We start from the raw sequence: 13,798 nt of genomic DNA, 5'->3' as shown, positions 1-13,798 counted from the left end.
CTTATTATAAGGATGCGATAATCAATCCAATTAAGATCACATCAGTCAATAAAAATGTTTAACAGACAGGATGTCTCTTTAGGGACGCTAAGACTCCCACAGTGAAATCGGGGATTCTTCAGAATCTACGTTCCCAAAGAGCGAAATGGTCACCATTTAAATACTTTAAATACTTTTTCATGGGAAGCTGCCGCTCTGTGTCGGCGTGTCTTATTTGACACATTCCTTTGTACTCACCGCAACGACCAGCCGCGGTTCCTCGTGCTGGTTCAGACGCTGGACTCGATGTGGACGTCAGGTTGAGCGGCAGCCCTCATCTCTCGTTTCCATGTTTTATTGCGGCAGATTAGTTGGTTAGACTTCAAACTCTGTTACATGCAGGGCGGCGTGCCCGACCGTGACTGTGACGTCACCGCCCCTCTGTCACGTGACAGGAAGCGGTGCAGTTGAACGTAAACAACCTGACTGGATGACCCACGAGGTCTGCTGGAATGTCTTCTAATAATGAAGCCTACGGGAATGTTATATTAGTGTAGCCTATTAAATGTGGACGGGAGTATCTGTGCTTAGTTTTTGTGTTCTGTTTAGTTGTCTTTAATGTCTTTTTTCTATTTTTTTCTATTTCTGTTTATTTGTACATCTATGTATGATTGAGACTAACGTGTAACCGGAGACAAATTCCATGTATGTGTAAACAATAAAGCCGATTCTGATTCTGATTTTACTTTTTTAAACATATAAATATGCATTTTACCAGGACGTTTATTCATATAACATTACTTTGTGTATTTTAACATGTAGAATTTGATCCCACTGACAGATTAACGATTTAGCAAAAAAGGTATGCTTTTCTTTTTATTTAATTGCCAGTATAGTATAGTTTAGTTGCCTATACTGGCACTGGATGACCCACGAGGTAGTAGCCCATTGCTTTATTCCATGTGCCAAGTTGGGTTTTCATATAAAATAGGCTACATTTAAAAGTTATTTCAAATATTTAAAAAATAAAGAACAAAATAAAAAATATATGTGTCCCAGTGTCACACTTCATATGAAATAGTGCCCAATTGGTTCAGTAGGCAATGCCAGCATCTAATCTGTTTCTGTGTCTAATTTAATCAAATGGAATCTGAAGAAAGAACTCTCACTCACAGATATTACTCAGATGTCTGTTCATTAGATTAAACCAGTATATGTCAGGCGTCTACTTTCTACTTTCACCTTTATTCGTGGGGTCTGTATCCTCTCTTGAGAAACTTCTCTCAATATTGAAGAGTGGTTGAAATGAATACTGACCGAATACAATGCGGTTCTGAACTAAGGACCGCAATAAGCAGTGATATTGAAAAGCAAAAAACTAAAATGTGATTTTCGAATATTGCTTTTATTTCCTTGAAAACTATGTGCTCTACGTGTCTGACAGCAAGTGTGTGTTACGCACACAGAGACAAGGTGATGATCGTGATCAGGATTTTTTTGGGTAAATATGGGGCATATTTACCATAGCAAAATATGAAAGTAGTCATATTTTATTTTGGATTGTATAGGGAAGAATGTGTCTTGGTCAGAGAGAGATGTACTGTATGTTTACAGAATTAAAATCAATAAATAATAGCAGCTTTGCCAAACACAGAAGATATGTGGAAACATTCTATGTCAAGCGGTATGGCCAGAGGAATCAAATTGGACTTTTTTCGACAAGTTTCATTTTTTGTTAAAGACAGAAATAATGTAATTGATCAATAATGCAGTTTAACAACTGAGCAGACCAAAGTACACTATATCTCTTTCCATGGTTCGTTGGCAGTCTTAATGTTTCTTGGCCCTAATAATTCTATTAGGTTATTTTTCCTCACTTCTCCGGCTGAAATGAGGCTCAACAGCTGAGGTTATCTCTTAGGATTTCGACTACAGTCTACATCAAAGGCCATGGTAGAGATTATTTATACATCATAATTGGCAATCAATAACTTACAAGTTATATTTTACATGCACTTTTGTACTTGGCTGACTTCGCTTCAATCACCAGAATTAGAAGCAACAAAAACAAAGGTCAAAGGTCATAGATAGGCCAGAAATACTCCACAGCCAATGAAAAAAGTGCTTTGTTAAGTAACGAGAGCGTGAGAGAGAGAGATCATGTTTTTTTTTCTGTTGTTTTTCTGTTGTACAGCAGAGCGGAATCCTCCTCCAGCGCCGGATGAAGTGTCCTCCGTCATTTTGAGTACCGAGCAAATGGGGAGTGCTCGTTCATTTTGCTCTAGTGAGATGAAAGGAAACAGTGAAGGTGTTAAAAGGAGCTAGACTCATATTTAAAACTTGCAACCAGAGAAGCGTACCACTGCCTTTGTTGGATGTCCTCCTCACCAATGAATAAAGCTCATGGAACTGTGATGCTTTACATAAAAATTGACCTTATTTTATATTAACCATTTTCTTTATCAACTTAGAAGGTTTAGAATATCCCGTCGCTGTGTGGAACTGATTTAAGCTAGTTCTTTTTAGGAATTGATAATGTAAACAGTTACATTTTGCTAGAACTCTGCCACTTACGCCTTAGTCTTTACCTCTACAGAAGGTTCTGCTTTGTTACTTCTCTTCAGTGTTGTTGCACAAATTATAAGCTAGATTTTAAAGGATGAGATTTAAATGAAAAATGAATGATATTTCAACAGAGGAAATTCACTTTATCCTTGCAATGATGTCAACATTTCAAAATGTCGCTTCAAACTCTGAAATACACGAGAAGTAGAATTGACAAGACATAAATAAAATCCCCACAGAGTTTCAAAGCAGCTTTGAAATGTTAAGTCAGTAAATATTAAATGGTTCACAGGTGTGAGATTCTGTTCAGGAAATGCAGGAAAAATAAAGATTTTCAATAAACAACCCTTTTGTATGTATAGTACCAGTCAAAGGTCTGGACACACCTTCTCATTGAATAGATGGAGAAGGTGTGTGCAAGCTTTTCCCCGGTACTCAAGTTACCTTTGGAAAAAGAAAATATGGTCTGGTCACTTATTAAACCTGAAAATGATTTACTCACCACCCTCAGCTTAGCTTGCAAGATCATCTGTTTCTGTGTTGAACCTATACGCAGGCCCGTACGTGCTGATCTTTAGGTCCACATGCACTAAGCTTTGTTCCACACTGACGTCATGAAAGCTACGCACAGTGCAGGTGCAGATAAAGAATTACAGATAGCTGGCGTCAGTAGTTTTGTCATTAAATGTTTTTGCGCTCTGGTTTTCACACCATATCAGGTGAAGGTGTGACCAACTTGATGCTTCGGTCACACCTTCGCCTGATATGCGTACTGAAGTCTCGGGATGCTGCCTGAATACCTGCAGACACACTGATGCAGCGCTGATTACTCATCATCAGCACTTTTATCGTTTCTAAAAAAAAGTGCTCAGTCACATGTCTGCCACACACTGCTTCTAAGACTTCTTCACCCTCTGACAATGTTACCGCTGGCTTCCTGTTTGGGTAAACGCGAGAGCAGCAAACTGCTGTGCTGTTGTGGGGGAAAAGATGAAGATAAAGATAAGACATATGAAAGTTAATTTAATATGTTTTCGATGGCAGCTTGTATACACTGCCGGTGTTCAAAGGTCAAATCGCTGTGGTCTAAGACTTTGTAGCCTACATATGATGATTTGGCCCAATGGTCACTCTGTGTTTTTTTTTTATTACGTTACATTTCATGTCATTAAGCGGACGTTTTTATCCAAAGCGTCTTTCAATAAGTGCATTCAAGTGTTGAAATGCACGTATAAGTGCATTTCAACCATGATGTTGGATTCCTGTTGTGTAAAGCACTTTGTGATCTTGGTCTGTGAAAAGTGCTCTATAAATAAATTGGACTTAATAACTGCTGCCAGTCACACGTGTTCATGTTTCTATCATATAAGAAATCTCATGCGAGTGTTGCCACCTGCTGGTGGAAACACTACAATCTCACGTTATTCATGTTATAGCATTGCAGTTTACTTACTCAGACAAGTTATGTGTTAGCTTCCACATTTGCTTGGAGTTGAATTATGCATGTCTCATCTAAATGCGGTTACAATTGCACAAAATGTGTTACAAAATGCCATGTCTGCAAAGCGAAGGGAAATGCTACTGTGCTGATGTTCAGCAGGTAAAACATGTCCCGTGTTTACCTCCTATGGTGCCGTGGCAGGTCGCTAACCTCTAACTAAAATTAATGGCGTATTGTCTGTATGTAAATATCTGTATGTCCTTTGATTTCCTCAAAAAACGTGCATCCGATCGGCTCCGCTTGGCAGGTGTACTGCTCATGACCAAGTGAAGTGCAGTGTGGAGTATAAGCTCTTGAGATCACGGGTACATATCTTTTAGTAGTGCGTTGTGTACACATTGTGCAGCAGATGGAGAGGGGAACCCTATTCGTTGTTACTCAATCAAATATCTTTGAAATATTCTAGCCCGGACCAACCAACCAACCAGCACACCAATAAACTGCTAACATGGTAGAAAGATCAATTACCTCTTTTAGTCTCATCATAATGTGTCATATTACAATTTTGATTTAATCAAGATTTGATCACATTTCAGTTTAGAAAATGTGCTGTTTTACAAGTCAATTTAATTAAATCATCAAGTTCCTTATTTCTAGCTCACCATCGGCACGTCCTCAAGCCTCTCAAAGTTGTTGCCCGACGATCTGATGCATCTCACAGTCACAACCACCAGGACGAGGACAAAGACGATACAGAAGATGCAAAGGACGGCCACAAGGCCAGGATTTTCTTCAAAATCGTCCTTGTCCCACTCCTGTGGAAGGCCTGAGAAGGAGACAAGCCAAAAATGTTCTCAACTTCATGTCTGCCTCAGTCAGAAATGATGGTATTAGAAAGGAAGAATTACCAGCATCAGAATCAACCCAACTAGCCACTACGAGGTGTCTGGTGCTTATTTGCTTTTGGGCTAACTGTATTTTACTCTTTTTCCTACACTGAACTCTGATATTTGACTACTTGTGCATGGAGAAGATATTTTGCTCAACTAGTTTGAAAGTATTCATCTGACACGTTGTTATTGGTGGTTGTCACCCTTAAAAAAAAAAAGCCCAACACTAACAATTTCATTAATTGTCCATTAGACGATCTGCTGTCCTCTAACAGCAAAAGATGTATTAATGCAACTTTAAAGTAAATAACGTAGGTGACAGCCTGTTATCATACCGCTGAATGAAACACTATATAGCTTCTTAATTGATGTTTTTCTCAGTAAAAGCACCGTGTCTGAATGAATGAAAAAGTAACATGTTTTTCATATTTATATCATTTTTAGATGAGCAGATTTGGAGATGTAATCATTGTTCTAATAAAGAATAAATCTGACCTGAGCTGGTCGTGTTTGCTGCGGTGGTTGCAGTGACGTTTGGTGATTCTGACGCCGATGCGAGTGTCGATTCGTGGGATGTCGTCTCATTTGATGTCTTGTTGGACGTTGCAGTCTGAGGAGGAGTGACACTGAAATGTGTCGCCTGTGTCCCGTTGTGTGTTTGTGGGGAGGTGGAGGGCGCCGGGGAGGATGACGCTTTCTCTGAAGCGAATGCTGTGCTAATCTGCTGTGTCGTTGTTGGAGGAGGTTGTGTACTGTCGGTGGTGGTTGCAGTCAGACTGGTGTGTTGTGCAGCACTTGTGGTTGTCTCTGTTGGCTGTGTGGCTGCAGTAAGAGTGGTGCTGCCTGCAAAGGAACAAACAGCATTACATTTACGTAAGGATGCACATCACTGGCATCGGATCAATATCATGGTTGATAACCAAGCTGATATTATGAACTTAAAGCAAAGGTGTAGTTGGAAATGATTTGCCCCTTTTCACAGGAGGCTGCTGCGTGACCTTTAGATTAGTTTTACTGGATGAAACAGCATGTAGCACATGTGACCACATCTTAGTTTGTTTTCGTCCCACCTGCATGTTTACTAAGTCTCCTGTCATTTCAGATCCTCCCACATCATCAGCTCATTGCCCTCACCTGCTTCTTCTTGCCCTTCTGACCTGCAGCACATCCCCTCGTCAGCCACTCACTATTTAGGCCTCTCACATTGTTGTTTCCTGCCCGATTGTCTCGCGTGTATGCCAAGTTTTCCAGCGTTTCCAGCGTTTCGAGCTGAAGCGTTTTCTTCAGCTCGATATCCTTCTGTTCTGACCTCGCCTGCCTGTTTGACCACGAATTCACTGCCTGCTCGGATTTGGTTGCCTGTCCGATTGCCATCCTGGTTCTGACCCGCGCCTATTCTCGTCTACGGATTCCCTACCTGTCCCTCTGGATTTGTTTGCCTACTGACGGATCTCCCGGTTTTGACCTTGCCCGAACTTTTAGTAAAATCCACCTGTCTCCCGCGTAGATGTCTGAGTGGTGCTTTTGGGTTCCTTCGTTACGCAGCATGCGTAAACGCAGTACTGCACTTGAACTCACCCAAGTGTTCCTCCCACATGTACTGTACCCTCCAAGACAACTTATTCACCCAGCTGCAACCATTCTACGTACTAACGGTGTATAAGAAAAAAGAATGAAAAAGATGTATTCTTAATTTTTTATACCTGGATGCATTTTTTTCTTTTTGTAAAGCTTCTGCGATTGGTGGCTGGCATGAAAATAGACATTTAAAAGTCACCACAATCATTGACTTGGTCCCTATTACAGGGACTGGCGTGGTACCGACAGTGAGGACTTAGGGATACTCAAAAGCCGACACCAACCGTACTCTGTTATTGAACCGCATACCAATAGAATAGTGTCTTCACACCCCATCCCATTTATTTATTCTTCTTATGACTTATCAATAGCAGTTCATATATCTCTTTACTAATCTGTATTTGTATTGAAAAATGCAGAACTGCGAACTTTTCTTGCATTTGCATTTCACCTTTAAACAGGCCTTTTACTTGGATATAAAAATGTCTGTTATTATGTGGCAGATTGTTGTACTACTTTTAATCTTTGCCCATATGTCCAATAATCATTGTGCACAATACAATTTTTTCCTACGCAGTGACATACTACAACAAGTTTTGTGATTGCATCACTTTGCATTTTAACAATACTTTTTTAATTGAAGATTTGAATTATTCAAAATCGCAAAAATCCATTAAACGGTAAAATGTGTGTCAAAATGTCAACTTACCTTTACAAACAGCCACTGCAGACAGGGCCACCAGCACAGTGATGTGCATTGCTGCAGGCATGTTGAGAAAGAAGAATAAAGGCCGGCAATCAAAATAGCAGCACACAGTTTACATCCTTGACAGCAGGATGTGTTCAGTGCCTAAGGAGTGTTCTGAAGGCCTCAGGGTGGAGTGTCAATGTTTGCACAATGCTCTGTATTTGCTCAGTAGTTACGACTGACGTTATTGTCCAACGTTGTGGCTCGTACCTTCTATTGTAGGGGCCATTTCTTAAAATAAAAAAAAGCTAATGCTAAACTGAATAGTTTGCTTTAAAGGTACCAGGACTGAATTGTTTGTATACTTTTTTATAGGTCATAAACAAAGGCAATGGGGTCTTGCATCTCATATACACCTGTTACTAATAAAAGAGGCTTGTAGTTACTTAATGATGTTTCAAGTTGACAGTATTTTGTTTTTATGTTGAATTTAGGCTACATTCAAATTCTACCGCTATGGTCCTGACATATTTACGATGTGCAAACAACGTGTGTGTGAAATGATTAAATCAATAACAACATGAACATTCACAACATGCTGTATTCCATGTTGTCCTATAAATAGACAGAATTGTCTTTGTGTAAACACACATAACGTGTATATATGTGTACACATATGCACACATAGTGTGTATACATAACGTCAGCCCCTCAAGCCCAAATTTAAAATCCCTCACTTTACACTAATAGTCTGCAAGACGTCGTGAAAAGCAGTTAATTCAAACTGGAAAAAAACAAGCTGCTAAGTGGCCATTATGTACTAAGCAGCGTGTGCGGATAGTGCCATCTGCATTAGTGTTTAACAAAGTGCTGTTGAGGCAGAACAGAAGTAATGCTTTTTCTATTAAAATCCAATCAACCATGAAAAATGATCCCACAATAAACCACTCTGAAAAGGACAATTTACTCAGAAAAGGTTACATGAGTGCAGTGAAGGTTAGTTATAACTTATGACGAGTTATAAAATACCCCCTAACTTAAAGCCTTGAAGGACAAAACTAGCCTAAGAATCTACAGCAGGGAGGTCAAACTCATTCTATATATCTTTATATATCATTCAGCCCAACTTAGTTTTAATTGGGCCGTACCAGTGAAAGCACAGCATGAGATGTGTTGATCGTCTCTTGGCGACAACTAAAACCCAAACAGTCCATTTATTGTCTGTGTGCTCAGACAGACCTTTTCCACCCACAGCTCCTGTGTGACCCACTGATCTACTGTTCACAGTATAAGCCTGTGGGATCTATAATAGCTAAACACACCGTTGGAAGCCCTCAAAGCAAAGAGAAACGGTTTCCCTGCTGTGGCGCTGGGCTCAGCGGGCAGTTCATGGCTAACGAGGGTATTTCCAGAAAGTGAGTCACTTTAAGTAGCGTTTCCCACTTGTACAGGTGTGAATAGTGCTGCACTACCCAGAGGAAGTGAGGCCAGATTCAAGGCTAAAATAGCAGGCTCATAGACAGTAATTGCTTAACAAATAGAGTCCTTTTAATAACAAGGTCAGTTTGAGGGCGCTTAGGCCAACAAAAAAAAAGGGTTCTTTGGCTCTGGGTCCGTGACTCCGGTGTACTCCACACGGGTAAACGGATCCTTCCGTCCTGTTGGGGTAGAGCACAGCAGAGAGGTGAGTCTAGGTCGTTGTTGTTACCTCTTCGTGTGGCTGACGATCCTCTTCCTCCTGCTGCGTCTGTTCTTTCTCGCTGCTGCTCAGCTCCCTCTGATTAGGAGATGGGCTGCAGGTGTGACCAATTCCACATGCCGGTGTGACCAGTGCCACGTGCAGAGTGGCTGCAGCACCTGCACTGGGTAGTACCCCCCCTTTAACAACCTGAGCTCCAGGCTCCGCCCCTTTTTACCACAATAGCCAAATAGCTGGCAAACACACCAGATTAATTTTAATATTTTAAAGGTATTTTTGCCATTACTAATAAACGTAATCTTTTCCTATTTGAAAACTGATAAATGTGTTTGTAACTGCTGAAATGACTGTTGAATGAAATAATTGTCTCAAACGATAACAATTTTCCAACATTATTACAAAAAAGAACACACTTTTTTTTAACTACAATGACTGCCCGGGTCATTAGATTTTTCCTGTTTCATGCAAAGAATATCAAAGAGCAAGAAAATGTATTTATTTAAATTTAAATATATGAATCAAGATACGAGACAGAGAGGAAGAAGTCACATTTTTCAAAAGGTTTGTTTCAGACAGAATTTATATTTTTAAATATAAATGAATGAAATAGAAGCTGGACATTTACAGTACGTACAGCATACCAAGTCACATTTAAAATGAAAAAATAAGAAGAAAAATAGAATTTCTTCAGTCCAAAATACATCAGGTTTATAACTACAGTTGAGGATTGAGTTCGATATGCTAAAAAATAAAACGTGAAAATAAATGATTGTATGATGATAAATGATTATCTTTAAGCACGTAATCATAATCGTGCAATTATTCCATAAACATCTCAAAAGGGATAAACCTGAAGTCAAGGTTAATTTTCATCAAAACGTACTACGGATCCACACATTAAGGCAAAGTCAATGCAGGTAAATAATAGCGGTAACAAATTCTGATTATTATCATTTTATATTAGATATATTAAAAGCAAAATGCAAAAGGAATGCCACTATTTGGTATTATACAATTTAAACATTGTAGTTTTGCAAAAAAATGTGCAACAATTAACTTTAAATACCTTGAGGAAGGCACAATCAATGGCATCAAGCTTGATAGGCAGTAAAACATCATTTCATCCCTGATTGCTCCTACAGGAGTCCACATTTCAGATATGAATATACAGACACACATCTAAGCTCTAAACATCCCCAAGTCCTCTGAGCTCGGACAGAAACAGATGTTTTAAACTTGATAAAAGGTTAAATATAGGATAAAGTTTGTCGGAGGAAACTCAATCTCCTTTATAACCTTTCAATGATGGAAAAGAAGTCCGTGGTCTCTAAGCTTTCGCCTCCTCCACAGGTTCGGACGGCCGCAGCGCTTCCTGCTGAATATCCACGGCGCTGCTGTCTGATAGCAGCTCAGCGGGGGGGCTGTCGTCCTGTCACACAAAAAAATATGAAGATGTAATGTGGTAATTTCAAGAGTAAATGAAAAGTAAAACCCTAACCCATAAAATTATTTGAAAACTAGCCAGAATTACGCTGGATTTCCGTTGAATCTCCTGTGTGGCTGACTTACTCTGTGTTTGAGGTAAGAAAGGTAGGTGTCCCACCCTAAGGTGATGAAGTTGATGTACACAACACGGAATTTGGGCGAAAGGAAGTAAAAGTTGATCATCTGAGCGGGAGGCCAAACACAACAGTCTGCCTGCAGGAAAGAACACAGATGATCATTAACAAAGTGGACCAGTTACACCATTTAACAATCGTTAAAAAATCACGTATAACGAGCTTCCTCAATGGAAACTCATTACACGACGTCTATGTTCAACCTGCCAAATTGTGATCAAATAGGTCCTTTTCACAGCAGCTGTGCCATTGCACGGTTAACACAGCTTTAATTAATAATATTCATTAACGACCCATTCCGTTTACTGTCACAGTCGTTCCAATGAGTATGTATAATATAATGTATAATAGCATTGCTTATTTGGATTTGTCCAAAGTTCTAAATTTGTTTGCAGGATAAAAAAAAAACATGAGTAAAGATCATTGATTGGCTGCTCCAGATACACAGGCACCCTGACCCTGACAGGGGTACTTGCCTTATAAAACTCCCAGAACTTGTTTGTGAACTCCTTCCATCCTTCAGATATAGTGTGTCCCTCCATGACACCCATACCTGCAAAAAACAGAGTGGTCACTTTCAGGGGACGGGACACTTTAAATCTGAGTCCCTCCACTGAAATACAGTGGATTTTACTGGTCAGATTGGGCGCTTACAGCCATGTATACTGTGTCTATTTAGTTCAAATATTTTTAAAATTATTTTCATCTCCATTTGACATCTTCGGTTGGCCGCTGTGTATTTTTACAGGTCAAATGAAAGCTGACATATTCATTTAAATGTAGGCTACAGCCTAATACGCAGACAGATTCCACACAGACATATTTTATAGTCTGGCAAATAATTAATCAACCGACAATTAAGAATAAAAATGTTCACTTATTTATTTTCTCCCTTTATGACGGGATCTTTTTGAAAGATACATGTGCAGTCCATACATAGCTTGCATGCATTAATATCTGAATTACAAGTGGAAGGCTGCCTGTTCGTTATCTTTTGCCATGGTAAATCGTGGAATCGGAGCTACGTTAATGTCAGCTCGTTTTCTTTCAACACGCAAAAAGGGAACAAACTCTGACCAGCTGTTAGTCAGATACGAGGTCAGGGGTTGGCCCAGAGTTTGTTAAACCCGCTTTCTGAAACGGTCTAGATGTGAGTCAGTGGCACGCTACATAAAAATCTAACTTCAGATAAGGTCGGAGCCTGGAGGAACTTTTATAAATCATTCGTGGATATGATCCAAACTGCTCATCACGGAAGCCCTTTGAACTCCTTCCACCTCTGATATTAAGAGTCTTCTGTCTAATCTCAGCTCAATCCGCTAACAACACTGTTCTAACGCGTTTCGTATAAATACACACACAGATACATTCATGCATGAAGTCCAGCATAGATAAATAAACAATGAAATATTTCTCACCTACAAAATACCACATGCCCAAAAACGGTGAGGCGATCACCTGGTCCACCAGAACCTTTTTGCCCACCGTTTTCAGAGCTTTGCCCACAAACACTCCATCCAGCCAGAGGTACCAGTAATGCAGCACCGGACCCAAGGAGCAGCCCACCGTAAACATGCAACCTTTGAGTGGAGAGAGAATAAGGAGTCAATTCAGAACGTAACGCATTGCGTAGACATTTGAGTAAACTGGTGGAGAAGGCTGCGCTTTTCTCACCTGTCCTCCTCCAGTCTCGTACTCTGCCCGGCTTTTTTAAGTTCTCCCGGCTCTGCTGCACAATGTCTCCAAGCGCCAATAACACTCCTCCGCTCAGGGTGTTTGTGAGGAGCAGGGCTCGGCCCTGGAAAAGCGGCCGCCAGTTGAACTGCATCCGGACCAGAAACTCTTTGCCCAACCGAGGAAGCATTTTTGCGGCAAAATGAACGTTACTGTCATCTGTGGGAGAAAGAGGACTGTATGAATGCTGCACATGCAACACAGAAGCACAAAACAGACCAACAGGCATGTTACGGCCTGTGAGGATTAACAATGTGTGTCGAGGAATTAAGTAACCAGGAGTGTTTTAATTAAAGATCGTATCACAGTTTGTATGAAGGCTCACATTTTAAAGGTTTACGTAAAGAGCTTTTGCATAAATGTAGCAGAGGTGCTCAATTGCTTTTGTGAGTTTTGCTTTTGTCTGCGTGTTGCGCAGATGTACAGCAGCCTATATCACAATGCACATCTGGAATAGATGTGCCTGTTTACAGGTTTGGCCACCAGCTGGATTTGTGTTGCACATGATGCTCAAAGAAAGAAGTGAATATATTACAAAACTATGACCATAGTAAAAAAATATATATATTAAAACTTTGATTTGACTGTAACCTTCTGAAAAAGCAAAAGCCAGCAAGCCTGTTTTTGTTTTTGAATGTAGTAGACCTGAACATTACCGTCCACTACACAATAATTCACTAACGCGAATGATGACGAATGTCTTATAGTAACATCTGCAGATGACGCAACAGAAACTTTTATAACAGACGGGAGGATCAAAGGTCACTGAAACTAGCATAACCGTCATCTGTTAGCCATAATTCCGGGTAAATGACAGATTCAACGGATTCGACAGTCGGCTGCCCAAACCATGTAACTGCACCGGTTTCTATTCGGTGCGTAAACAGCGCATTGACACTCACACGTGCAGAATTTAAAGTCACACTCACCTGTCTGCTCCTCGCCGATAAGAGTCGGTGATGCGTCAAAGTTGACCTCCCTTCATATGACTTTCCCCTTTAATTTATTCTGACGCCAACCACTTCAATGCGTCCAAACGTGAACCTCAGACATGTCCTCAAACGTCCATGTGAGACACACCGGTCCGACCCTCCGGACGCGGACGGACGTTCGACGTGGCAGCGCCACCTGTTGCTTCGGAGGATCAGTTGACGACTGTTGGTTCGTTTTAACACAATGTACAATCTGCTAATGTTCGATATTTGCAAAAACAACTGCAAGGTGATACAATGAAAAACACGGTCGGGTGAGACTATATAATGAACACAAATACAACAGTATGAAATTGCAATCTTGAAGCATAAAGAAATGTTTCTATCTGCATTAATATAATATATAAGACTTCATGTTGTGAGTCTTAAGACATTTGTTGTTTTTAAACTATCACAACAAAAAACAAATCATATTTTTTGATGGAATTATAAAAATTCTTTAGAATAAGCCAATTGACGTCTGATGTCTCTTGTTGGGTTTTGGCGTACAACACATTATTGAGAGATATCAATAAAGCTATCCCCATTTATATTTTTAAAATATGTAATTTTTGTTTGATTGGTGGTGTCTTATTGCAGGTCATCTTATTTTTTATGTTTTCTCTCCAAAGTA

At 40.1% G+C, this 13,798-nt stretch overlaps 3 protein-coding genes across 6 annotated transcripts in view; all 3 read right to left on the bottom strand.

Moving 5' to 3' along the window:
- Positions 1-440, bottom strand: part of LOC120823474 (3',5'-cyclic-AMP phosphodiesterase 4C) — a 71,326-nt gene extending 70,886 nt beyond the window's left edge. For both annotated transcript variants that reach the window (XM_040183462.2, XM_078108233.1), the window contains exon 1: positions 238-440. The gene's annotated coding sequence lies outside the window, so the exon portion shown is untranslated. The remainder of the gene's footprint in view (positions 1-237) is intronic.
- Positions 441-1,365: 925 nt separating this feature from the next.
- cist1 (colon, intestine and stomach enriched 1) lies at positions 1,366-9,001 on the bottom strand. 3 transcript variants are annotated; one of them, XM_078108237.1, is made up of 5 exons: positions 8,850-9,001; positions 7,163-7,213; positions 5,371-5,718; positions 4,648-4,811; positions 1,366-2,260 (listed from the first exon to the last, which is right to left on the bottom strand). In XM_078108237.1, the coding sequence occupies exons 2-5, from the start codon at positions 7,209-7,211 to the stop codon at positions 2,216-2,218; spliced, it is 606 nt and encodes a 201-aa protein (XP_077964363.1). In that variant the 5' UTR covers positions 7,212-7,213; positions 8,850-9,001; the 3' UTR covers positions 1,366-2,215. The 3 variants fall into 3 exon arrangements, with proteins under 3 accessions (XP_077964363.1, XP_040039411.2, XP_040039413.2); XM_040183477.2 differs by lacking the exon at positions 8,850-9,001 and having other exon boundaries at positions 7,163-7,319; XM_040183479.2 differs by lacking the exons at positions 4,648-4,811; positions 8,850-9,001 and having other exon boundaries at positions 7,163-7,319.
- A 401-nt stretch (positions 9,002-9,402) lies between these two features.
- On the bottom strand, positions 9,403-13,297 carry mpv17l2 (MPV17 mitochondrial inner membrane protein like 2). The gene is made up of 6 exons (XM_078108230.1): positions 13,123-13,297; positions 12,134-12,352; positions 11,878-12,039; positions 10,932-11,012; positions 10,410-10,534; positions 9,403-10,269 (listed from the first exon to the last, which is right to left on the bottom strand). The coding sequence occupies exons 2-6, from the start codon at positions 12,321-12,323 to the stop codon at positions 10,168-10,170; spliced, it is 660 nt and encodes a 219-aa protein (XP_077964356.1). The 5' UTR covers positions 12,324-12,352; positions 13,123-13,297; the 3' UTR covers positions 9,403-10,167.
- Positions 13,298-13,798: the final 501 nt, after the last annotated feature.

Source organism: Gasterosteus aculeatus, chromosome 8, assembly GCF_964276395.1.
Source record: "Gasterosteus aculeatus chromosome 8, fGasAcu3.hap1.1, whole genome shotgun sequence".
In the NCBI taxonomy this organism is placed as follows: Eukaryota; Metazoa; Chordata; class Actinopteri; order Perciformes; family Gasterosteidae; genus Gasterosteus; species Gasterosteus aculeatus.
This window is presented reverse-complemented; position numbering and strand designations above follow the sequence as displayed.